General features: G+C 56.3%; 2 protein-coding genes across 6 annotated transcripts in view; one reads left to right on the top strand and one right to left on the bottom strand.

Moving 5' to 3' along the window:
* Nucleotides 1-11,326, bottom strand: part of LTBP3 (latent transforming growth factor beta binding protein 3) — a 17,885-nt gene extending 6,559 nt beyond the window's left edge. For all 4 annotated transcript variants that reach the window (XM_053202930.1, XM_053202931.1, XM_027045759.2 and 1 more), the window contains exons 1-15: nucleotides 10,675-11,326; nucleotides 7,346-7,675; nucleotides 7,011-7,213; nucleotides 6,727-6,832; nucleotides 6,415-6,507; nucleotides 6,117-6,239; nucleotides 5,458-5,616; nucleotides 5,185-5,371; nucleotides 4,445-4,518; nucleotides 4,169-4,267; nucleotides 2,201-2,326; nucleotides 1,980-2,111; nucleotides 1,729-1,857; nucleotides 1,368-1,490; nucleotides 1,007-1,129 (exon numbers count right to left, since the gene is read on the bottom strand). In XM_053202930.1, coding sequence (XP_053058905.1) covers nucleotides 1,007-1,129; nucleotides 1,368-1,490; nucleotides 1,729-1,857; nucleotides 1,980-2,111; nucleotides 2,201-2,326; nucleotides 4,169-4,267; nucleotides 4,445-4,518; nucleotides 5,185-5,371; nucleotides 5,458-5,616; nucleotides 6,117-6,239; nucleotides 6,415-6,507; nucleotides 6,727-6,832; nucleotides 7,011-7,213; nucleotides 7,346-7,675; nucleotides 10,675-10,990 — 2,323 coding nt within the window. In that variant the 5' untranslated portion in view covers nucleotides 10,991-11,326. The remainder of the gene's footprint in view (nucleotides 1-1,006; nucleotides 1,130-1,367; nucleotides 1,491-1,728; nucleotides 1,858-1,979; nucleotides 2,112-2,200; nucleotides 2,327-4,168; nucleotides 4,268-4,444; nucleotides 4,519-5,184; nucleotides 5,372-5,457; nucleotides 5,617-6,116; nucleotides 6,240-6,414; nucleotides 6,508-6,726; nucleotides 6,833-7,010; nucleotides 7,214-7,345; nucleotides 7,676-10,674) is intronic.
* LOC113595472 (collagen alpha-1(I) chain-like) lies at nucleotides 11,194-25,117 on the top strand. 2 transcript variants are annotated; one of them, XM_053202933.1, is made up of 4 exons: nucleotides 11,194-13,252; nucleotides 14,071-14,177; nucleotides 18,126-18,290; nucleotides 23,366-25,117. In XM_053202933.1, exon 1 carries the CDS (start codon nucleotides 11,194-11,196, stop codon nucleotides 12,208-12,210), a length of 1,017 nt encoding a protein of 338 aa, XP_053058908.1. In that variant the 3' UTR covers nucleotides 12,211-13,252; nucleotides 14,071-14,177; nucleotides 18,126-18,290; nucleotides 23,366-25,117. The 2 variants fall into 2 exon arrangements, with proteins under 2 accessions (XP_053058908.1, XP_053058909.1); XM_053202934.1 differs by having other exon boundaries at nucleotides 21,886-25,117.

The following is a 25,117-nucleotide window of genomic DNA, read 5'->3' as shown; positions in this document are numbered from 1 at the left end:
AACAAGCCCCGGGGAATCTGCTTTAATATTTCTCTAATATCACATCATCTCATGACCATCCTGAGGCAACTTCTCTCATCACATCCACCACTATCTGTGTTCTGAGCTATCAGTAGACCTCCAGCTACTCTCCACACCCAGCATCAGGAAACTTTCTACAGCAAATGCTGAATCTGGTCCCCCTTCCCCTTAAAATGCTTCAGGTGCCTTATAGCGCCCTCAGGATGAAGCTTAACCAACCTCCTGGGCAGGGCTTAGAGGGGCCTTCCAGGGGCTGAGGCCGAGGGCGTCGGGTCCTGCCCCTCACCAGCCAGCCTCAGCCCCCACTCTCTGCTTCTACCTTACCGTTCCCTGCACATGCAGCGCTGTTTTTCACCTCTGCGTCCGCTGGTGCTGACTTCCTTTGCTTGGCTAATTTCTGTTGGTTCTTTAAGACAATTCAGGTCTCCCCTCCTCCCAGCCCTGCACCCACATTCCATCCAGGCCCACGGCCTTGCACTCTCCAGACTTCTTGGTGCATAAGAAACATTAGTGCCAGGGCGCCTGGGTGGCTGTCGGTTAGGTTAAGTGACCGACTGACTCTTGGTTTCCGCTCAGGTCATGATCTTCCGGTCGTAGGATAGACTCCACACTGTGTGTGCAGTCTGCTTAAGATCCTCTCTCTCTCTTTCTCCCTCTGCCCCTCTCCCCTCTCTCTAAAACAAGAAAAAGAAACAGTGCAGAGGGACTACTAACGCCTCTCCCCATTCTTTTAGAGGTTTTTCTTTTCTTTAAATTTAAGGAACCTGCTTTGCAAAAGCAGCTAGAGCCTTGCCTGCTAAGACCCTTCCTACACAGAAATCCTGGTGGTCTCTCCACGGGCTAGGTTCGCTGAGAAAATGAGTGACTAGATCCGTGAACTGGAGGGTGCGTTATCTATCTCCTGCCCACCGTGGGACAGACTCGGTCCCCAGTTTGCGCGCGGCGTGGGTGCGGGGGGGCGTTGACTGGCAGGGCTGGGGCTCACCCAGGCAACTGCGGCCATCCGGCGCAGGCGCGTAGCCCTGGGCGCACGTGCAGCGGAAGGAGCCTGGGAGGTTCTCGCACCAGCCCGGTGAGCAGGGGCTGCCCTCGGCGCACTCGTTCACGTCTGCGGCAGAGGAGACTCACCTCGGTCGCCACCCCACTGGGCCTGGCACTGTGTCGGGGTGGGGGTCTCCCCCGCCCAGTATGGGGGGCGCCGCCTGCGAGGCGACTCTCACGAACATAAGCCCTGCCCCTGCCCTAACCGGACCCCGAAACTCCCCGGTCGCGGGGGACCCCTCCCGGATGGGCCCCGCCCATTTGCCTTCGAAGCCGCCCGTCGGGCATCTAGGCCCCGCCCTCACCGCGGCAGGCCCCGCCCCCCTGGCTGCGGTAGCCGGGCTGACAGGCAATGCACTTGAAGCTCCCGGGTTTGTTCTCGCATTTGCCATCCGGACAGGAGCTAGGGTCTCGGCACTCGTCGATGTCTGCGTGGGTGAGGCGAGAAGGAGGCAGACCCATTTGGGGACATCGTGACCGACCAGGCCCTCAGTATCCTTGGCAGGACCTCCCTCCGTCACGGATCAACGGGGCCCACTGGGACCTCAGGGCTCCCGCACCCCAACCTCTGAGGGGCCCAGAGCTGGAGTCCAGGCCCCCTGCCCCCACGCCAGGCCGAGGGACAGCGGAGGACCCCCTGTCGGCCCGGATGGGGTCTTCCCCCACCTTCGCACACGGGCGGTCGTGAGGCTTTGAGCCGGTAGCCGGGGTAACAGTTGCACTTGTAGTGACCGGGGAAGTTGAGGCAGAAGCCGCCGTCGCCGCACAGGTGGGGTTTGGCGCACTCGTTCAGGTCTGCGCGGGAGGAAGAGGGCGCGAGGGGGGCGCCAGGGGCGGCAGAGGCGGTTACGCGGCGGCCGGGACGAGGGCCCCCCATCCCCCCAGCCTCCGCGCCGCCCCGGCCCGGCCGCGCTCACCCACGCACGAGCGCCCCCCGGCGCCCACGTGCAGGCGGTAGCCGCGGTTGCAGTGGCAGTTGTAGGAGCCGCCCGTGTTCATGCAGATGCCCCTCCCGGCGCCGCACGGCTCCGCCTCGCACTCGTTCACGTCTGGGAAGGACGCGCGGGCGGCGAGACGTCAGAGGGATATGGGGACCCGAGGCCGCCCCCGGGCCGCCCGCCCGGCCGCCCGCGCTCACCCACGCAGTAGCGGTGCTGCGGGTGCGACCGGTAGCCCGGATTGCAATGGCAGGAGTAGTCCGAGGGGCCCGGGACGCACTCGCCGTGGCCACAGATGTTCTGGTTCAGTCGGCACTCGTCTGTCTCTGGGGGTGGGGGGTGGGGGGGAGGAGCATGGGGCTGAGCAGGGAGCACTCACTTTCTGCCACGTTCCCCGGGCGGACCTCCATACCCCATTCTTAATAACCCAGATACCTGAGCCTGGTCACACCATGACCTCAGGCCCCTGTGCACTCATACGCCAATCCTAGGATTTCCTATACCTCTATCCCAGATAACCCCAGCATCACGACCCCAGATAGCAACCCCGGGTCCCTGACATCCCTCTCCTCAACTCCAGGATCCCTGATATTTCTATTTCTACTCACTATATTCTGTCTCCCCGTCACCCCAAACCCGATCACGTCCCCTCAGGGCCTCAGTCATCCCAATGCCCCTACCCAAGGGGCTCTAAGACCCTCCCCTCCAGTCACCTCAATATTTAAAATCCCGCAGCATTTGTTACTCCCATATCCTCTAGCCCAGTGACCCCAACACCCTTGCCTTAGGGACCCGGGTCCCCCATTCCAGAATGGTTGATTTCCTTCCCTTCCCAAGGCAGGCAGGAGCTCTTTCCTGGGAATCTGGCTTGCCCCTTTGTGGATATGTAGGCAGTCAGATCCAGAAACCCCCTTCACTTTCTTTGTCAACAGTCTCACTGAACTCCCTCACTCCCCCTCTCCCTTCCCCCCCACCTGCAGCCCAGGCCTTGACCCTGAACCCTGCCCCACCCAAACACACCTGGTGAGCTGCTCTTTTTGCCTAGAGTATCTCTCCCTACACCTAACACCCTCTCCTCTGAGAAGCCTCCCCAGATGCCTCTTCCCCCACATTCCCACAACCCCCAGGCTGTCACTGCATTGTCCTAGCCTGTACAGGCCTCCTGGGCAGCCACCTTCTGCCTGAGCCATCACTCCCCCCTCCCCCAGCCCATCTAGCCTCTTAGATTTCGATGGGGCCGGTGGCTCCCTTGTAGCTTTGGAGTCCACACAGACTTGGGCTTGAACCTGGCTCAGATGTGTGATCTGCGGGCAAGATACTGAACCTGAGCGTCTGTTTTCTCATCTGGAAGATGAAGCTACTAGTGTTCACTTTCAGAGTATGAGAAGGTTAAGTGATGTTTAGTACGTAAAACTCTCCGGTCGGTGCCTGGCACAAGGCAATTGCTCAGCCATAGCTAGCAATTATCATGATGCCCCAAACCCTACAGACACTTCCCACAGCCTTTGGGATCAAACCCAAGCCTCTGAACAAGGCTCCACGCGTCGGCCCTCCCTTGGTTCAGAAACACGGGGCTGTGTGGTTTTCCCTCCTCCACCAGCGTTTCCATGTCTCCGTGCCTTTGCCTAAACTTCACTTGGAATGTCCCATTTTCCCAACCTGCACACCCATTTCTTCCCCACTTCTTCTCATTAATTTCCAACACTCTTTAAAGCCCTGCTAGCCTTCTCTCATTGCCACCCTACATATTATCATAATCCCCAGACTTCTTTTCTTCTCTGGTTTACTTTTTCATGGCATTTATGAGACATCCTGGATTTTTAGTTACTGATCTGTTTTCTGTTTACTGTGCAAGAACAGGGAACTTTTGCCTTTTGCTTACTACTGTATCCCCAGCACCTAAACCGTGTCTGGCACATAACAGGTACTCAATAAGTATTGAATGAATGAATAAGCACCGTCAGACTGGGCTGACCACCACAATACCCAGATCCTTCAAGGTTGCACACCAAGGCTTCCCCAGAGCCCAGCCCAGGGCCAGGCACACAGGAAGCCTGGGTGGAGGGTTAGTGCTCAGGAATGATGGAGGGAGGGGGCAGTAAGGGAGGACTGAAATTAAGCCAGGGACCTGGCCTCTCCAGGACATGGCCTACGTGGGCAGGTCTTACCTGTGACCTGGGTAGGAGCAATCTCCACTGCACTGCGGGAAGGGGGCAGGTCTGGCAGGAACCAACGCATGGTGGGAGGCGAGGGCCTGGAGATCAACTCTGTAGGTGACAGTGTTCGCCGTCAGGGGGTGTGGAGGATGGGAGAGCCGTCCCAATCCAGGCAGGCCAGTGGCTGGGACTTCACACCCATCTTCACTATCCCCGGATGGCTAAGCTGTCAACCACCCCCCAGTGACAGTCCTTGAGGACTGGTTCCTCCAGCACCGCCCAGCTCACCAGGGTAGGGCCTGGCAGGAGATGTGGTGGCGGTCAGGTGGCTCTGCTGTGCCGACTGTTCCTCCATCACTGGCTGTGAGTGACAGCAGCATGAGCCCTCTGTCTCCTTAGCTTTCCCGCTCCTCCCACCTGGGCTCTCATACTCACTGAGTCTGTGCTCACCCCTAAAAGGGAGGAAGATGGAGCCATTAGCGCAGGGCTGGGAAAAGAGAGTTAAGACTGGGATTGGCAGTTGGTATTTGTGGTTAGGGTCTCTAAGAGTTCAGCAGTCATGTCTCTGGGTCAGGTGTCAAAAGTTAGATCCTGGAGCCAGGGGGCGTTTGCATCACGGGTCAGGGGAGCGGGTATGGGGAGCGATGGTTGGTCAAGGTCCTTGGGTTATCGAGCAAGACTCAGGAGGTTACAGCTAGGGCCAAATCCTTGGGTCGGGAGACAGAAGGTCAGATCTAGGGACAGCATTCGGACTGGATCAGTGCCCTGGTTTGGAAATCAAAGGGGTTCCAGGGTCAGAGGAACAGATCCGGAGGGCAATGGATGGTCAGATCCTGTCCATCAGGGGGTCAAATCCTGGGGTGACAACCTTGGTGCGGGACGAGAGGGTCGATTCTGGGGGTCAGTGATGAGGTCAAGGATGAGGAGCTAGGGGTTAGACCCTGAGGTCACATCTGTGGGTGGGGAGCCAGGGGATCGAGTCTTAAGGCATTCATCATCTGTCAGGGAACAGAAAGGCTCAGGCCAGACCTCGTTCTTCCTCCGCGTCCTCAGGTGGCGGTGCCCGGCTGGGGCTCTCAGGATGCTGCTGGGGCTTGGGTGGCCCGTCAGGGTGCAGGAAAAGGGAAAAATCACTTTCGCCTTGAATGGTGAGGGTCTGGTGGGAAGTGAGGATGTGGTAGCCCTTCCCAGCTGGACAGATCTCCTTGAAGGCAGCTGCGGCCAGAGGGAGGGGCAGAGAAGTGAGTGTTTCCTGGACGGGCACAGAGACGGCCCCTTCGCCCCACAGGCCCCAGGCTCACCAGTGCCGTCAGCCGGGCAGCGCTGGCACCTCGCGCCCCAGGCCTTGCCCACGCTGCAGCAGCAGAGCTGGCGGGTGAGGCGCGTGGTCAGCGGGTGCTGGCACTGGTGCTCGGGGCTCACCAGGCGGAAGCACAGGCTCTTCTCCTCTGGCTTGTCCGCTGCGGGGGCCAGTGGCAGGCATGGTCACCTGGGCCTGATCGCCGCCCATGTCCCTCTTCCAAGCTGCTCCAGGCCTTGCCTCTCTGGCCCAGACAACCCTTGATCCTCCTGTGGCCTCTGACCTCAGGTGACCCCGAACTCACGTGATCCCCGAACCCGTGTTTCTGACCTCATGTGACCCCTGAAATCTCTGTGACTGCTGGCCCCACTGACCCCTGATTCTAGCTGCTGTATGTAGGGCTTTATCCCTCCTACCCACCAGGACCATGATCTCCTACAACCCTACTCTATATAGTCCCTGACCCCATGTGACCTCTGACCAGATCTCAAGTGACTCCTGACCCCACTTATCCCTGATCCTATCGGCTCTGGGCCTCGATCCTCCTGCAATCAACCCTTGACCACACGGTGACCTCTGTGACCTCTCTGATCCTTGCCGCTTGCTGCTTGGAGGTCCATGCCTGTGACTTCCCAGGGACCTGAGCCCCCCCATTCTCACCAATGCACTGCGTTCGGGAGGGGCCCAAGCTATGGCCAGGCGGGCAGACGCAGCGATAGGAGCCGGGGTTGTTGAGGCAGTCACCATGGCGACACATGCCGGGCATCGCGCACTCGTTGATGTCTGTGGTAAGCAGGAATGTGATCCCTCTAGTCTGGGGCCATAGGGTGACAGCAAGCTACTCCGAACACCTCAGGGTCCTGCCCCAGCCCCGCCTGCTCCCTCAGTCACCTCGGGGCCTCCCCCAGGGACAACTGGCTTGCCCCGCCAGCCCACAGAATCTCCTGGCTGGCCGTACCCTGGCAATGGGTGCTGTTGAGTCTCTTGTAGCCCTGAGGGCAGTCAGCGCCCACCTCCCCACGTACAGGTCCCGGTTTCTGCACCCCTGTGTCTGCAGAGAGAGGAGACGGTGGCAGGAGAGGACACTGGGGGTCCTGCAGGGGAGGGGGGAAAGGAGGGCCATGGGGAGGAGCAGAGTGGGATGGGTGAGAGGAATCTGGTGGGCAGGGAGAGGCTCGGGCGGCACCGGCTGGGTCCTCCCCTGCAGGGGAGGAAGAGGTATGCGGAGGTCCACCCTGCAGTGACAGGGGTCCGGAGCCCAGGCACTCACACTGCAGCTGGGGGCACTTATGGCACTTGCTCTGGCCCCAGGCGGTGCCGATGCTCCCACAGCAGTCTTCCTGCTTGGTGAGGCCGGGGAGGGGGTTGCTGCCGCACTAGGGGAAGTTGGGACTGGGGTCACAGGGCGCCCAGCCCCACCCAGCCTCCCTCCCCAGGCCCTTCTCCTCCCTCCTCAGCCCGTGGGCCCCCGTTTTGCGCAGTCCCCGTTTAGTTGGGACAGGACAACCCTGGGAGACCGAAGGTCCGGTCCAGCTGGACTGTGGATTCACTCACAGGCTGCTTGGGCAGTGTGTCCTGGAAGCAGCGGCCCAAGGGCTTCTGGGTGGGTGGCCGGGGGTGCTGGGGCTTGGGGTGCGGCAGCAGGTGCTGCGAGGGGGCTGGGCCCTCGGCGTTCGGCCCCTCGATGCGGTGAACTTGGACTGAAGCATCGGGAGGATGGTGCACGCGCACGTTCACCACGGGGGGCGGGGCCTGCACTGGGGGGGGCGGGGCACGGTGGCTTCAGGGCTGCCCCGCACCACCGGTTGCGGGTGCGGTCGCTCATTCCGTTCCCGCCACCCTAGTGTCCGCCCACTTCGGCCACCCCGGGTCTGCCCGTGGTCCGGTACCTTCCGCTGAGATCTGTCCCGGCCCGAGGGGCACCAGGAAGGCTGCATGCTGGGCAGGGGGCCCCTCCCCGGGCCCGGGCGGATCAGCGATCACCTGGACCGCGTAGATGGCATGCTTGCTGGCTACAGACTCGCTTTCTGGAGCCAGGGGCGGAAGCGCGCCTGTGGACAGGGCCCCGGCCCGGCCAAGCCCGGGGCCTGCGCCGCCGGTGACCCCGCCAGCTCCTCCAGCGGGCACCTGGCAGAAGCGACCGGTGAAGTCCGGGGGACACAGGCACTGGTTTCGGGAGGAACACTGGCCGCCGTTCATGCAGGGCAGAGGGCACACCACTGGGGAGGGGAGGTGGATCAGGAACCGGGCCCACCGGCCCTCCCAGCCCCCAGGCCTGCTCCCTCACCCACAGCCTGCCTCTTTCCCCTCCTCCCTACTTCCTTGCCACCCACTGGCCCCATCCTTGAGAAGCTGGCTTTCGGAACACATAGAAACTGCCCTATAGGTCTTCCAACATCCTGCTACCCACGTTGGCTTCTGGAGTCTTAAGTCCTGTACTTAAATCCTAGCTAGGAGGCCACGTGCCAGCTGTGTGGCCCTGAGCCCCGTGCCTCAGTGTCCTCGTCTGTAGGGATGTTTGTTGTGTCTACGAAATGAGGTCACGCCTGTACAAACACTCAGTGCCCTGCACGCTGAGTGTTTAATAAGTAGCAAATGATGAGGACGATCGTGGTGATGGAGCAGATTTTCTCTCCTCTGGATTTCCCTCCAAACGTTCCTGGGAATGTGATCTCTATGTGGCACTTCCTCCTTTTCTAAATTCTCCCCGTTCAGACCTCAGCCCTCTCCGGGTTCGCCCTCTCCCTCCCTCCCTTTGCCTTGCCATGCCAGGGCCCACATCTCTAGCTGCTACCTCTCTGGGACCTCTCTTGGGCACCTCCACCCAGGGGACACTGTCTGAAATCAGCATCCTGCCCCCACCCCTCCCTCTGGACTACCCGCTGGGGAATCCCTGCCGGCCAAGGTCGTTCTACTGAGCCTCAGAGGCTGCATCTCTCCTGCCCCACTCCACCCAGTTCCGGCCTCTCTACAGTCTCATGAACCCATGTCCCTCCCCGCCATGCCCTCTGCCCCTCTGGTGCCTTGTGTCTTGCCACCCATCCTCCTCCCCGGCTTCCTGCCTCTCTCTCTCTCCTGCCTGTCCACAGCCCAGCACCCCCAGAGAAACGAGCCTCAGGCAAAGCCCTGGCGTATCACATCCCTGCTCACTCCTTGCTTCCTTGCACAAACATTTAAGGCTCTCCATGGCCCAGAACGAACCTTCTTTTCGTCCATCCCCCTCTGCTCTTTCCACGTGCACCCCATGCCCTCAGGACTCCTCTCCCTCCTCCTACAAAATGGGTCACATCTCCTGCCTCCATGGCTTCATTTATGCCACCCTCCCTCAGGGCCCTGTCCCTCCACCTCTACATAGTCAAATATTATCCTTCCAGCCTCAGTTTCTCCTCCTGGGAGCCTTTCCATGTATCCCCGCCACACCTCTGTTCTCTCTCCTGAGTTATCACCTTCTATCCTGCTCTGCCTGGCACTTGGTTATATTTATGTCTGTCTCTCACAACACGAAGAGTGTTTCGGAGGGTAGGGCTGGGTCTGCCTCAGCTCTGGGTCCCAGAGGAGGTTCAGGGGGAATGACTGAAGGACTGAGTGGCAGGCTGAGACCTATGTCTTTCTGTCACACACACACTCACATCTCACATCCAGCCTTGGGGCCCTGAGCTCACACACCAGACCCAGCCCCTCTCCTGCCTGCCCCATGGCTGCCCTCACTTCCCAGGATGGAAAGCTGGGGGTGATGCTCTTCTGGACACCTGCAGGGCCTCAGAGGGCCAACCCACATCCATGGCCGTCAGGGCCTGGCTGAGAGCATCCCAGCCCAGCCCATCCTGCCAGGACTCTCAGGGCAGAAGGGGTGTGTCCTGGGCTGGGGGAGGCAGGATCCTCTCCTTCCTGCCTCCCAGTGAGTCACCCATAGCGGTGAGGGTGACCTCTCAATGACACCCGCCCACTGTGGCCTGGGCTCTGAGCCTGGGGGATGTGGGCAGCACAGATGGAGACAGCAGCCTGGGCAGGATGGCCAGGGGGTCTGGGAGGCTCGGCCCATATACACTCACATGCACGGTCATCTCCTCTGTCTGTCTCTCTCTCTCTCTGTCACACACACACACACACACACACACACACACACACGATTTCATTTTGGCACCAACACAAGCTCACAGAAACACTGGAGACATACACCCAGGACAACACAAAGGAACATGTAATTAATCACAGAGTGTCACTGCAAAGCCCATGCATGCACACGCACACACGCACATCTCATGAGACTCTGAGCCACATCAGTGGAGTTCCTTTGGGTCTGTGAGTCGGTATGTTGAGTATAGGAATGTGTAAGAGGGGCCGTTTCGCTGGTGCCATCCTGGGCCCGGCCTAATTACCCTGTCCAGGAGGGTAATTACTGCTGGGACACCTCCCCCAGCCTGGCCCACAGGGCCTTGCGGGGAGGAGAGCCGAGCCCCAGGCCTTGCCCTTTGAAGAGAGATGCTGAGGAAGGGGTAGGCTCCAAGTGGAACTGGGGAGTCATGAGGGATTGTTGGGGAGGGGAGACTCTGAGGCAGAGCTCCTGAGATCTTATGGGGGAGGCATAGATGGGGTGCCAGGGAAAAGGTGGACTGAGGACCCCAAACAGCCCCCACCTCCAGGCCTGCACTCCGCCTGTTAGGCCTCAGCACCCCTCCCCTCCAAGACCTTGCCAACATCTAACTTCTTCACCCCCAGCCCTGACCTTGGCTCCTCCCCCCAGAGCATGCAGGTGTCTACCCCTGGCAGGCCCTACTTTAGACGTTTCGAAAAGATTTCTCCTGTTTCTTCCAGCAATTCTGTTTCTTAGGGGAGAATTTGTCCCTTCTCTGAGACCTCCTTGGCCCCAGCTCACATCCCTCAAAAGCCCCTATGTAATGACCCTGACTCCCTCTCAGAACCCAGCACCTTCCGACCGGCCTGTATCATGCAGGACCCCAGCATGACTGCACACCTTAGGCCTCAACCCTGCCCCAAAGCTGTTAAGTCCCGGTCCACGCGGCCCTCCAGCTGTGGCCGCAGGACTCCAGCCTCCCAAGCCCCTCGTGTTCCCCCCCCCCCCCCGGCCCCAGGCCCCCAGAGCTCTGCACTCCGCACCCTGCGCCCCCAGTGTCACAGACCCTACCCCACCAGGTATCCCGCATTTGTCCTGCTGTCTGCCTTCCCGCGTCCCCCACCCGGGCCCCCGGGCCCTCACCCACGCGGAAGCCGGAGCCCGTGAGCGTATCGGTGCTGTGGCCGTTCTCTCCGATGAGCGTCATGTTGGAGCCCTGCTGACAACTGTCCCGACACTGGCCCTTGAGACAGGTCCGCTTGCAGATCACCGGCGCAAAGACCACCTTGAAGCGCTCCCGGGCCAGCGCCCCGCCCCCGCCGGCGCCCCGCTCGCCCGCCGGCCCCCCCTCGGCCCCGCCGCCCGGGCCCAGCAGCAGCAGCAGCAGCAGCAGCCCCGCCGCCCCCGCCCCGCGCATCTCAGGGGCCAGGCCGCCAGCAGCCCCGCGGGGCCCGGGCATCCGGGGCCGCAGGACCCGGGGGGCGCGCCCGGGCCGGGGCTATGGTCGCGGCGCCCCCCGGGGGGGGGGGCTGAGGGGGGTGGGGTAGCAAGCCGGGAGCCCCGGGAGGGGGGGGGGAGAGAAGGCAGCGAGGGAGAGGAACAGAGGAAGCGCGCGGGGAGGGGACGGCAGGCGCGGCCGGGGGCCCGGTGCGAGGCCAAGAGATGGAGGCTGGACCGCGGGGAGCCCAGAAACTTCCAGAGCCCCGGGAAGGAGCCCAGCCACGAGCCGGGGCCGGGGGCCTGCGAAGGCCCCGAAGTGAGGCGGCCGCGCGGAGGCCGAGCGGGTTGAGGCGGAGAGGAGGAGCGAGGGGAGAGGAAGGCCGGGCTGCCGGCCCGCTCCGCGCCTCCCCCGGCCGGGCTGGGCTCCCGCGGCCGCCGGGAAGCAGGGAGCGCGCGGGGCGGACGCAGGGAGAAGTGAGCAGTTGTTTTCCCTGGCTGCGGCGCGGCGGCGGCGGCGAAGGGGGGCTGGGACGCTGGCCCCGGGCCAGGGAGACAGTTTTTTTTTTTTTTTTTTTTCCCAGTTTCAAGCGTCGCCGCTGCCGCCCGGAGGAGCGAGGGCGTGCGGGCGGGCGGAGGCCGGGGTGGGTGGGGGGCGGTCCCCACCCCAGATGCCCGCCCCGCCGGAACCCGCCGCCGCCGCCGCGCTGGGCGCCTGCCAGAGGGCCCTCACCTGGGCCGCCGGATTCCTCCGGGCGGGGCGGCGAGGCCGCGTCAGAGCGGGAAACCGAGGCTGGGGGAGGAATTCGGGGCCCGGCCGGGTCACGCGGCCGCCGGGGCGGCCAGGTGGGGCTGGAACCCAGGCCTCTCAGCCCTTTCCCAGCCTCCCTTGCGCACGTGGGGGGCTCACCACCCCAGAGTCACTTCTCATTAGTGCCGCTCCACTCGCCTCCGAGGAGGGGGCTCCAGGAGAGGGCACCCTTGGGCCAGGGGCTCCGAGAGCCGGAAGAGGGGCCGAAAGAACGAAGCTGGAGGCCCGGCTTCCCTGCCAACACCACCCCGCCCCCCCCCCCCCCCCGAATGGCTTCCTGGTGCCCACCCTGCCCCCACCCCCTTCGCCTTGTCTGGCCGGGCTGGCGGGGCTGGCTCTGGGCCTCAGACACTCTGGAATCGCCAAGGTCTGAGCTCAGGGCCTGGCCCCCTTCCCAGGCTAACAGCCGGGAGGAGGGGGGTGCTGCTTGAGGGCCCAGGGGGCTGGGGAGGGGCACAGCAGGGCCCCAGGGCAGGGGTTGGCAGGGGCTGGGGAGGGGCCTTGGGTTTGGTAAAGCTTCAGAGGAGCCAGGCCTGTCCACTGGTCTGGAAAGGAGAAGCCCTGGAGGCCTGCTGTGTCCTGGGGCCCCAACTGTGCCGACAGGGCCCGGCCAGGAGACCCCAGGATTCAGTGTCTGACTCACAGAACTCAGCAGGGGGTGGGTGTGACCAGGGTGTCCTGAGCAGCTCACTGCCAGGTCAGAGCAGCACCAAACCCTCTCCTGTTGGGCCCTGGGGGTGGCAGTCTGACCGGGGGAGGGGGTTCAGGGACTTGCCTTTAGGAACACCTGTCCAAGGAACTCACGGTTTTTTACTGTGAGGGTGGATTTATTTGGATAGCTTTGGAGGGACTGAGGGAAACCCTTAAGTGGAGCCCCTGCCTGAAGTGCCCGGTGGGCTCTGACCTGTTCATACAGCCTGGTGTTGCAGGGACGGGATGAGGCCGTGTCCTCAAGGGATCCCTACTGCTGGAGTCCCAAAGTGGATACGAGAGACAGCCCCACCCTCCCTTGGGGCTCAGATCACACACTGAGGCAGGGAATAAGTGAGCGCTTCACCTGCCAGGTTCAGGGCTGAGCGGTCCGTAGTCATTTTTTCCTCCTACTCATTTGAACCCGACCCTCCTCTGTTGAGAACAGGCTGTGGCTCCTCTTGGAACACAGCACAAACAGACCAGGGTTAGAGTCTTAATCTCTCCAAGCCCCAGTTTTCTCACCTGCGAAATGGGGCTCTGTTCATTCAACCAACCGAGAATCCACCAGGTACCAAGCTCTTGCTAAGGTATAGGACCCATCCCTGCCTCACCTGGAGCCTCTGTAGAGGAGGAGACTGACAGGCGACAAGTCAATTCACACGTGACTGTGGCTACAATAGAGGCCTGCCGCTGCTGTGGTGGGACCTGGAGGTCCAGGAAGCCCCTCTGACAAAGGGACTTCTAAGCCGAAAGCTGGAAGAGGAACAGGAGTTCATGGGGGTACGTGTGAAGCCAGCCAAGCGGGAGGGAAGCCTGCAGGAGGCCTGAGGGATTGAGGGCGCAGGGATGGACAGAGGGCATGCGGGGCTGGGGGATGGGAGGGGGATGGACAGAGGGCATGGCGGGGATGGGGGATGGGAAGGGGGATGGACAGAGGGCATGGGGGGGCTGGGGGATGGGCGGGGGGATGGACAGAGGGCATGCGGGGCTGGGGGATGGGAGGGGGATGGACAGAGGGCATGCGGGGATGGGGGGATGGGAAGGGGATGGACAGAGGGCATGGGGGGCTGGGGGATGGGCGGGGGGATGGACAGAGGGCATGCGGGGCTGGGGGATGGGAAGGGGATGGACAGAGGGCATGCGGGGCTGGGGGATGGGAGGGGGATGGACAGAGGGCATGGGGGGCTGTGGGATGGGAAGGGGATGGACAGAGGGCATGGGGGGCTGGGGGATGGGAGGGGGATGGACAGAGGGCATGAGGGGCTGGGGGATGGGAGGGGGGATGGACAGAGGGCATGGGGGGCTGGGGGATGGGAGGGGGATGGACAGAGGGCATGCGGGGATGGGGGGATGGGAAGGGGATGTGGACAGAGGGCATGGGGGGCTGGGGGATGGGAGGGGGGATGGACAGAGGGCATGGAGGGCTGGGGGATGGGAGGGGGATGGACAGAGGGCATGTGGGGCTGGGGGATGGGAGGGGAGAGAGATTCAGTTCTTCTAGGAACTAAAAGAAGGGAAGCAAAACAACAGGGTGCAACGTGGGAGAGGACATGGGTGTGGGAGGCCACCCAGAGGAATTTGTTTTTTTTTCATTTCAGTGGGACTGTATCAGGGCAAGAGGGGATGTTGCTGCCATCACTGCAGAAGAGATGCTACATCCTGGGCACAGTGGAGATGTATTTGGGAGGTGGAATCTAGACACTGGGTGAGTGGCTGGTACCCGACAGGCAGGTGGCACGAATGGCTCAGGGAGTCTGGCCTGAGCCCGAGGGTGGGTGAGGAAGGTGGCGGAGAGGGAGATTCTGGGAAGAGCCTGGGGTTCTGTTTGAGCCCTTGCTGAGTTTGAGATGCTTGTGTCATCCAGATAGAGACATCTCAACCCAGCGGTCTAGAGCTCAGACAGAACGTCTGGCCCGAAGACACAGACTTGGGGTCCGCAGCATACAGGGGCATCGATGGCCATGGGAAAGGATGGGCTCAGCCTGGGAGAGAAGAGGGCCCTGGGTCAACCAGGGAGTTCCCCACTCCCAGGTCAGGGAGAGGAGGCAGAGTCGCAAGTGACTCACAAAGAGCAGCTGGAGGGAGCACGGAGGAAAGATTGAGAGGAGTGTTTGGGAGGACTGTGTGGCCAGCAGTGTCCCCCGCTGCCGAAAGCAGGAGGGGGTGGTGACCGCCCTTCTTCAGGGGCTGCTGAGGGGACTCAGTGACTTAAGGCAGCAAAAGCAAGCACTCCGTCCAGTACTGGGCACATTCTGAGTGCTTAGTAAATGTTATCTGTCATCATCACCAAACTCCTTGAGCTCAGTGGGGAGCCAGCAGGGAACAGAGGACACCTGCATGTGGGTGATTGAGGGGGCTGGATGGGAGGGACCGCTTACAGAGGGCAAGGAGACCACCAGGGGCAACAGAGGGAAGCCCTGGCCGCTGAAGGGACTTGGGGGTGGGGGGGACCTACTACCCCACTAACCTAAGCCTGGAGCCACAGGAGCTGGGGCTGGGGCCTGCAGCAGAGACCCTGGGCACCAGAGAGGAGGCTGGGCTGAGGCCATATTACTCTAGTCTCCTCTTGTCCTGCTGAGCCCCCAAAGCAGCCTGTGGGCAGGGGCCCCTGGGAGGTTTCAGCACATGAGGTTGGTCATGGAGCAAGGAGGACAAAGAGGCAGAGTGGACCAGCAGGGTAGACTTTGACAGTCTAGCTCTTGGGGCCTGCCCCTGTCTAGCCTCATCTCCTGCGTCGCTATTCCCAGCACCCCATCTCCCTAGAATCCACCAGCATGCTTCCCTGCCTCCTGGATAGAGTTCTCCTGTAAGTCCAAGGAGACCATGACCTTTTCGGTCATTCCAGATCATTTCTGCTGCCCAACGGGTCTCCCCACTGCCACTTCTGCCCTCGTCCCTCTTCTACCTGGTGCCAGAGCTGCCTTTTTTGTTGTTGTTGTAAGTTTGTTTATTTCAAGAGAGAGAGAGTGAGAGCCGAGTAGGGACAGAGAGAAAGGGCAGAGAGAGAATCCCAAGCAGGCTCTGCACCATCAGTGCAGAGCCCTACACGGGGCTCGAACCCGCTAACTGTGAGATCATGACCCCAGCTGAAATCAAGAGTCCGATGCCCTGCTTTGGGCTCTGTACTCTCAGCACGGAGCGTGCTTGTGATTCTCTCTCCCTCCTGCTCACACGTGCGTGTGTGCTTTCTCTCTCTCTCTCTCTCTCTCTCAAAATAAATAAATAAACTTAAAAAAAAAAAACCAACAAACCTGATTCCAACCATGCTACTCCCCTGCTTAAAAAGCCTCCAGTGGCTTCCCTTTGCTTGCTGGCCCCCAAGGTCCTCTGTGCCTCAGAGGTGCTGACTTCTTGACTCTAGAGGGAATGAGGGTGGGGTCAATCCTTTTTGTCTAGGGTTCTTGCCTCTAGGAAGCATTTCTTTACATCTTTCTCTAAAACAGCCACCTCTGGCCCTCTGGCTCCCATCACCTATTTGTTTCCTGCTGGTATTCATCACAGCCTGAAACATTCTTCTCCCCCTCCTCCTCCTCCTCCTCCTCCTCCCTCTCCTCCTCCTCCTCTTCCTCTTCCTCCTTCTTCTTCTTTTCATGTTTATTTATTTTGAGAGAGAGCGTCCACAAGCATGAGCAGGGTAGGGGCAGAGAGAGAGGGAGAGAGAATCCCAAGCAGGCTCTGCGATAGCAGCTCAGAGCCCAACTCGGTGAGATCATGACCTGAGCTAAAATCAAGAGTCGGACGCTCAACCCACTGAGCCAACCAGTCACCCTTGGAACATTCTTCTTTATAGGTGTATTTACTTTTTTTTTTTTAAGTTTTTTCTTAATGTTTATTTATTTTTGACAGAGAGAGAGAGAGAGAACACGAGTGGGGGAGGGACAGAGAGAGAGGGAGACATAGAATCTGAAGCAAGCTCCAGGCTCATCAGCACGGAGCCCGACGTGGTGATGCCCGACCGTGAGATCATGACCTGAGCCGAAGTCGGACGCTTAACCGACTGAGCCATCGAGGTGCCCCTATAGGTGTGTTTACTTCTTTATTTTCTGTCTCCCAGCCATCCCAGGAAGGCACACCTTTGTCTCCAGATCCTAGCACAGGGCCTGGCACACAGAAGGTGCTGAAATTTGTTGACTGGCTAGGTGGAGTGAGCCACAAGAACACTTATTTACCACGCACTTTATACCTTTACATTATTACATCCTCCTAGTGACCCCGGGAAGGGGGTACTGAGGCTTTGAAAGATGAAACAGTTAGACTCAGGTCATCAGGTGAGTCAAGTGTGGGGATGGAACTCAAGGCTGCCTGATCCGAAACATACACAAGTACTCTTGGGAGGGAGGAGTGAGAAGGGTCCCACAAATGTCCTAAAGATACGTGCGTGGGGCCCTGAGGGCAATGATGAGCTCCACTGGGATGAGACAAACATGAGGCAGGGGACCCAGGCCCAGGAAATGTTCAGACCTGCTTAAATTTAGGGGCGGCTCTGTGTGGAGGGAGTTCTTGAGGCCCAGAGAAGGCAAGGGACTTGGCCGAGTTTACACCGCCGGTCAAGAGCAGAGCCAGGACTCAAACCCAGGGCTCCCAATGCCTCATTAGGGGAATTGGCGGGACAGAAGAGAGGCAGCCTGCGTAAGGAAGTTATATTTCAGGAGGCAGCGGAGCACAGCGGTGGTTTTCTGGCCTTAGATTTTCCTGGCTGCATCCTGTGCCAACTATGGGAATTGGGAAAACTCTTCAACTTCTCTATGTCTCAATTGCCTCACTGTTAAACAGGGATGCAAATGAATTGGCATTTAAGAACCCCTTAGTGGGTGCTGGCCACGTGGTAAGTACTCAGTATATGTTAACTCCTATCATTGTGATCTGGGTCTGGGAACCATGATGGGGAGGTGCTTGTGGGGAGGTGGGGTACAACCACTAGAAGAGGGGCTCTGTGCCACCTTCAGAGTTCTGAATGTCTTTAGGAAGCTTCTAGGCTCTGAAGACATGACTCTGGGGGGTAGGGGAGTGGGGGGCTACGCATCAGTTCTGAAGGTGAGGGTGGAAAGTTTCAGAGGCCTGGAGAGGACGATTCTGCCCCGAAGCATCTCTCTCCCAAGACACTTTGGCGAGAGTGGCTTTCACTGAGTCCCTCCCATGTGCCACATACTGTGACAAAGGGATGGGATTGGAAAATGAAATGACGCTTTCTTCATGCTTGATCAATCAGACAGCATCTTCGGCCCTGCTACTCCTCTCCACCTTTCAAACACAGGAAAAGCCCACTGAGAATCAGGCTCTAGAGGTACACTGCCTGGATGGAGTCTCAGCCCTGTCACATCCGAGCAGAGTGCTCATGGAGAAATTTCTTAACCTGTCCAGGCCTCAGTTTCCTCATCTGTAAATTAGAGATGATGATAAGACCTGATTCACGGTGTCGTCCCGAGCATTAAGCGAGATAGGTCGTGAAAAGCCCTTAGCACAGTGCCCACCCCAAAGAAAACATACACCACAAGTTGAGTAGTAGTATTTTTGTCACTGTATCATCAAGCCTTTTCCTGTTCCACAGAAATGTCAGGTCAATTAACATTACAGTTAAAAACAAGAAGAAAAGCTGATACCTTTCGGGTGCCTGTTAGTGTGAAGATACAATAACATAAATTATATTTTTCAGAATCACAGCTGTGCATCATAGACCACACTTGGTACCATGTGAACCTGACCTCCAAATGAGGCAGTCAAGGGTGGCTGTTATTGAGTTGTGCGAGTATATGTGCCACCATGGTGTTTGCTGCCACTGAGGAATGGCCTAACTACTGCCATGTCAGCAGTGCCACAGGTAGGGACAGATGTTGGGCTGGCTTACATGAGGGTGTGATAGATTCATTGGTGAGGGAATAGTCTGAAAGAGTCCAAGCCCACTGCTTCCCAGACAACTGGTCTGCTTTCCATGACTACTATGAATAAGCTTTACCACCAGCTTTTCTAGGATCTTCTTTGTACCCCTGTCAAAGACTGGCAAGGGGCTGAGACTGCCCCCCACTTGCAGAGTAAGAAGTGAGCCCACCATTGTCTTGTGCATGCCGGCAGAAGACATGAGATTCTTGGGTCAGAGACAAAGGACTTCATTACTCAGGGCACAGTAAACAGTGTGATCATGAGCCTATTGACATTAGTCCCCTTGTCCCTAAGTCCCATGGAGGTGGCATCAATGGGCCAGATAGATGTCTGCGCACAGTGGGTTGCACTAGGGAGAGGACTCTAAATTTAGAGAACCCAAATCTTTTCTTGTTTTTAATATATTTTTTTGGTCAAGTTAGCTAATTTACAGCCTATACAGTGCACTCTTGGCTTCGGGAGTAGATTCCTGTGATCGATCACTTACATACAACACCCAGTGCTCATCCCGACAAGTGCCCCGCTCAATGCCCATCACCCATTTTCCCTGCCCCCACCCCCATCATCCCTCAGTTTGTTCTCTGTACCTAAGAGTCTCTCTTTTTTATTTATTTATTTATTTATTTATTTATTTATTTATTTACATCCAAGTTAGTTAGCATATGGTGCAACAATGATTTCAGGAGTAGGTTCCTTAGTGCCCCTGACCCATTTAGCCCATCCCCCCTCCCACAATCCCTCCAGCAACCTCTATCTGTTCTCTATATTTAAGAGTCTCTTATGGTTCGTCCCCCTCCCTGCTTTTATAGTATTTTTGCTTCCTTTCCCTTATGTTCATCTGCTTTGTATTTTAAATTCCTCATATGAGTGAAGTCATATAATATTTGTCTTTCTCTGACTGACTGATTTTTCTTAGCATAATACCCTCTAGTTCCATCCGCATAGTTGCAAATGGCAAGATTTCATTCTTTTTGATTGCTAAGTAATACTTTAGTGTGTGTGTGTGTGTGTGTGTGTACCACATCTTCCTTATCCATTCATCTGTTGATGGACATTTAGGCTCTTTCCAATGTTATAGCACTGCTATAAACATTGGGGTGCATGTGCCCCTTTGAAACAGCACACCTGTATCCCTTGGATAAATACCTAGTGGTGTAATTGCTGGGTCGTAGAGTAGTTCTAGTTTTAATTTTTTGAGGAACCTCCATAACTTTTTTCCAGAGTGGCTGCACCAGCTTGTATTCCCACCAACAATGCAACAGAGATCCTCTTTCTCCGCATCCTCGCCAACATCTGTTGTTGGCTGAGTTGTTAATGTTAGCCATTCTGACAGGTGCGAGGTGGTATCTCATTGTGGTTTTGATGTGTCTTTCCCTGATGAGTGATACTGATCATTTTTCGTGTGTCAGTTGGCCATCTGGAGGTCTTCTTTAGAGAAGTGTCTATTCATGTCTTTTGCCCATTTCTTCACTGGATTCTTTGTTTTTTGGGTGTTGAGTTTGATAAGTTCTTTGTAGATTTTGGATACTAACCCTTTATCTGATATGTCATTTGCAAATACCTTCTCCCATTCCGTCGGTTGCCTTTTAGTTTTGCTGATTGTTTCCTTCTCTGGCAGAAGCTTTTTGTTTTGATGAGGTCCCCATAGTTCATTTTTTGCTTTTGTTTCCCTTGCCTCCAGAGACATGTTGAGTAAGAAGTTGCTGCAGCTGAGGTCAAAGAGGTTTTTGCCTGCTTTCTCCTTGAGGATTTTGATGGCTTTCTGTCTTACATTTAGGTCTTTCACCCATTTTAGGTTTATTTTTGTGTCTGGTGTAAGAAAGTGGTCCAGATTCATTCTTCTGCATGTCGCTGTCCAGTTTTCCCAGCACCACTTGCTGAAGAGACTGTCTTTATTCTATTGAATATTCTTTCCTGCTTTATCAAAGATTAGTTGGTGTACTTAAGAGTCTCTTATAGTTTGCCTCCCTCTCTGTTTGTAACTTTTTTTCCCTTCCCTTCCCCCATGGTTTCTGTTAAGTTTCTCAAATTCCACATATGAGTGAAAACATATGGTATCTTTCTCTGACTGACTTACCTCACTTAGCACAATACCCTCCAGTTCCATCCGCGTTGTTGCAAATGCCAAGATTTCATTCTTTTTCATTGCCGAGTAGTATTCCAGTGTGTGTGTGTGTGTGTGTGTGTGTGTGTGTGTGTGTGTGTGTACATACACATCTTTATGAACCCACATCTTTTCTTTAAAAAAAATTTTTTTTAACATTTATTTATTACTGAGAGACAGACAGACACAGAGCGTGAGCAGGGGAGGGGTAGAGAGAGGGGAGACACAGAATCTGAAGCAGGCTCCAGGCTCTGAGCTGTCAGCACAGAGCCCGACGCGGGGCTCAAACTCATGAACTGTGAGATCATAACCTGAGCCGAAGTTGGTCGCCCAACCAACCGAGCCACCCAGGCGCCCCTGAACCCACATTTTTTCTAATGGCCAGCATGCATGTCTGCCCTTTGCTCTGGAGGAGACATTGTTTCCATCTTCTCTTCCATGGCTGCTCACTGTACCAACATCCTTGAGAGGAGTCCAGGACAAGGGAGATAGTCCCTCTCTTGCAAAATGTGCAGAAACTTAAGAGACTCCCGGAGAACTATTTTGCAATAATAACCAATCCTCATTTCTGAACTTGATTTTGGCTGATTTTCCCGTGAGGGTACCACATCATCAGTAAATCTGATCAACAGAGTCTGGGACCAAATCTGTTCAATTTGTCACACACAGCATTACGTAAGGCTTCTCTCAACAGGAATTGAAGCAGCAGAATGAGGTCAATTTATAGTACTGACCTCAACCTCAACCATGCCCCTCAGGGTCCTAGTTCAACAGATTCATTAAGCATCAGATCTCCCTTAAAGAGCGAGGTTGCAGGGTGACCAGTTAAGCACCCAACTCTTGATCTCAGTTCAGGTCTTTTTTTTTAATGTTTATTTATTTTTGAAAGAGAGAGAGTGTGAGTGGGGAGGGGCAGAGAGAGAGGGAGACACAGAATCTGAAGCAGGCTCCAGGCTCCGAGCCATCAGCACAGAGCCCGATGTGGGGCTCGAACTCATGAACCGTGAGATCATGATCTGAGCTGAAGTTGGATGCTTAACTGAATGAGCTACCCAAGCGTCCCCCAGTTCAGGTCTTGATCTCAGGGTCTTGAGTTCAAGCCCCACATTGGACTCCATGCTGGGTGTGAAACCTACTTAAAAAAAAAAAAAAAGGCGGGGTGGGGGTGGTTGCTTGCTTCTAGGTATCAACCTTTCCACTTGACCAGAAGTGTTAACCCAGGTAGATATAGCAGAATATATCACAATTGCACGGACTCTGCCCCGGCTGGCAAGGAAGAAGTCCAGGGAAATTCTGTCCTCCATAGCAACACAAGGTAGTGAATTAAAACTCTCCTAAAAGATTTCTAGGCCAAGGTGGTGCCACTGATCACTTCAACTAAAGTCGGATAAATTAAAAAAATTTTTTTTTAACGTTTTTATTTTTGAGAAAGTGAGAGACAGAGCATGAGCGGGGGAGGATAGAGAGAGAGGGAGAGACAGAATCGGAAGCAGGCTCCAGGCCCTGAGCCGTCAGCACAGAGCCCAACGCGGGGCTCGAACTCACGGACCGCGCGATCATGACCTGAGCCGAAGTCGGACACTTAACTGATTGAGCCACCCAGGCGCCCCAGAAAGTCGGATAAATTTGAAGTCATCCTGTTTTCAAGAAAGAGGCAAGTTAACATTTAACTTCCACACAAGTCGTGCAGTCTCGAGGATGCACATGGTGCTTCTGGGAAGAAACCTAACCCCCCCCACCCCCCCCACCCCCGCCAAGTGGGACCTGCATCAATTGGGGGCACAACTTACAGCGCCTCCAATGTGGCTTCTCCACGCGCTAGTCGCCTTAGAGTGCCCAGTCCAAGTCAAATAATGGAGTCTAGTCTTTGTTTTCGGAGGGACTGATTGAGGGCCCAACCTCTCTGGGTTGTCCTTGCCACCAGCCAGATGGCATTCATCTACCCCAGGGAATGTCTGAGTGATGACGGCTACAGGCTTGGGGATGAGGAAGACACCTGGAGGTGCTGGTGTTGGCAGGTGTTTTATGTGGGAAGCAGAGGAGCCAAGGCCACCCTCTGCTGCTCCCGGCCTCTCAGCTCAAGCGGAATGACAATCAAAGCAAGGTCAGAGCTGTCGAGTGGATGATAACAGACCCAGCAGGCAGTTAAGTTTAAGGCACTCGTGACAGTTTGCGTGCATTGGACCAGGATGTTTTCCTTAGTAAGGGAGGCTCCAGGTGCCTTCGAAAGGCAAAGATCACTAATGTCTCTCTCTCCCTCATGGCTCCTGTGTTTGAAGTGCTCCCTCCGAGCTGCCCAGGCGGTTGTTTCACTTCCATTGTTACAAGATCAATCTGTTCTGTTCCAGTAGCCAGAATGTCACCTTTTTCCAATCATTCCCTACTGACGTCTTTCATCTGGGAGGGTCTGGTGCAAGAAGGACAAGGACATTTAAAAAAAAATTTTTTTTAACGTTTTTATTTTTGAGAAGTGAGAGAGCATGAGCAGGGGAGGAGAGAGAGAGAGGGAGGCACAGAATCTGAAGCAGGCTCCAACCTCTGAGCTGTCAGCACAGAGTCCGACGTGGGGTTCAAACTGACAGACCATGAGATCATGACCTGAGCCGAAGTTGGATGCTTAACTGACTGAGTCACCCAGCCGCCCCTGACAAGGACATTTTTATAAAACTTACAGGGACTCATTAGGTCCCCCAGTCTACATTTGGGCCACTTCTGAGGACTCAAAGAGAGAACACTCCAGTTGTTTTCACGATCCAGGACCACATCTGTCCAACAAGAGAACCTAGATGGTTGAACCACAATTCAGTGTAAATCTCGTAGGTCCCCTTTGAGCTGCCACCGAAGAAATGCAGCAACCAGGCTGGGGCTAGTGTTAGGGGAAACAAAGAATCATGTATTTTTTTGTTTTCTAGAGATTTTACACCAAACATGGGGCTCGAACTCACAACCCTGAGATCAAGAGTCGCCCGCTGTACCAACTGAGCCAGCCAGGTGCCCCAGTGACTTTTTAAAACTGGTCTATCTAAATCCCACCCCTCTCATCCTGATCATTACAAAGGACATAGCCAAGAGGAGATGGTCCCATCCTGGGGACAGCCACATTCAGTGACTGAACTGCTGTACTGAGTTGTGTGGACCGGGGGGAGGGCCAGAAATATTTTTGAGCTTATTATTTCTTTAAGTAAACTCTACCCCCAACGTGGGGCTTGAACTCCCCACCCCAAGATCAAGAGTTGCATGCTTTTTGAGTTTAGTTTTGAGGAAACTACTTCAACACTCAACAGTGCCACCTGCCTGCGGATGATAGCATGAAAGGGCCACCAAATCCCTAGACCATCAGCCCCTTGTTGCGTGGCTTTTGGGATAACAGTTGCCCTGTTCCTACGCTACAAATCATCCAGAAAGTAAAATGCACAGATGAGTCTCAAGAACCACAATGATGTGGCCAAAGCTGCCTGGCTGGACTGGCACAGCACCACCGTACCCTGAAAAAGGCACCGCCGATAGCCCCAAGAAGGAGTGAAAGGTTCTATGTAGTCAATTCCCCCGGAGAGAACAGGGGCAACACTACCTACGCTGTGGCCTCCCTAGTCGTAGGACACACAGACGAACGTTCGGCAGGAGTCACAAGTTTGGCAGAGAGTGGTGGCCTCTGTACCAGAAGCCTAGAATCTTCTACTTTGTGCCCACTCTATGGTGGTGGACGTGTTGCGTATGATGAAAGACCCAGGAAGAAATGGAGACAACCTGGGTGATGCAGGACCGATCAACAGCTTGATTCTTTCCAGTCTTGTTAGAGAATGGCCCATAGCATGGGCAGCTACATGAGCGATCTGTATTGAGCAGCCGTGGTTTGTTTCCACAGTTAGCTGAAAGCATTGCCATGCGAAGCCCCCTATTGGGCGGCAGGGTTACTATCACTGGCATTGACCTCACATGTGCGGACTCCCTGACATAGCAACCACAGCCACATTGCTTTCTGGCTGCAGCTGCCAGGTTCATACCCTTTGGCTAACCTGGGCCTGAGCTGGTCAGTCCAGCAAAAGGTTTGTCAATTTTGTTGATCTTTTCAATGAACTAATATGTAGGTTAGTTGATTTTTCTCTAATCTTTACTGTAGCTTTTCTTTTGCTTGCTTTGGGTTTAGCTTATTCTTCTTTCTCTATTTCTTTAAAAAAATTTTTTTAATGTGTATTTATATTTGAGAGAGAGAGAGAGAGGAAAACGCAAGTTGGGGAGGAACAGAGAGAGGGAGACACAGAATGTGAAGCAGGCTCCAGGCCCAGAGCTGTCAGCACAGAGCCTGACGCGGGGCTCGAACTCAGGAGCCGTGAGATCATGACCTGAGCTCAAGTCGGATGCTTAACCGACTGAGCCACCCTCTTTTTCTATTTTCTTAATGTGGAAGTTTAAGCTATTGATTTTAGATCTTTTTTTTTTCTTTTTAAATTGAAGGTTTTAGGGGTGCCTGGGTGGCTCAGTCGGTTAAGCGTCTGACTTTGGTTCAGGTCATGATCTCACGGCTCCTGAGTTTGAGCCCCGCGTCAGGCTCTGTGCTGACAGCTCAGAGCCTGGAGCCTGCTTCGGATTCTGTGTCTCCCTCTCTCTCTGCCCCTCCCCTGCCTGCATCCTCTCTCTTTCTCTCTCTTTCAAAAATAAATAAA

Source organism: Acinonyx jubatus, chromosome D1 (genome assembly GCF_027475565.1).
Source record: "Acinonyx jubatus isolate Ajub_Pintada_27869175 chromosome D1, VMU_Ajub_asm_v1.0, whole genome shotgun sequence".
In the NCBI taxonomy this organism is placed as follows: Eukaryota; Metazoa; Chordata; class Mammalia; order Carnivora; family Felidae; genus Acinonyx; species Acinonyx jubatus.
The sequence above is the reverse complement of the archived record's forward strand: the minus strand, read 5'-3'. Positions and strand labels throughout refer to the sequence as shown.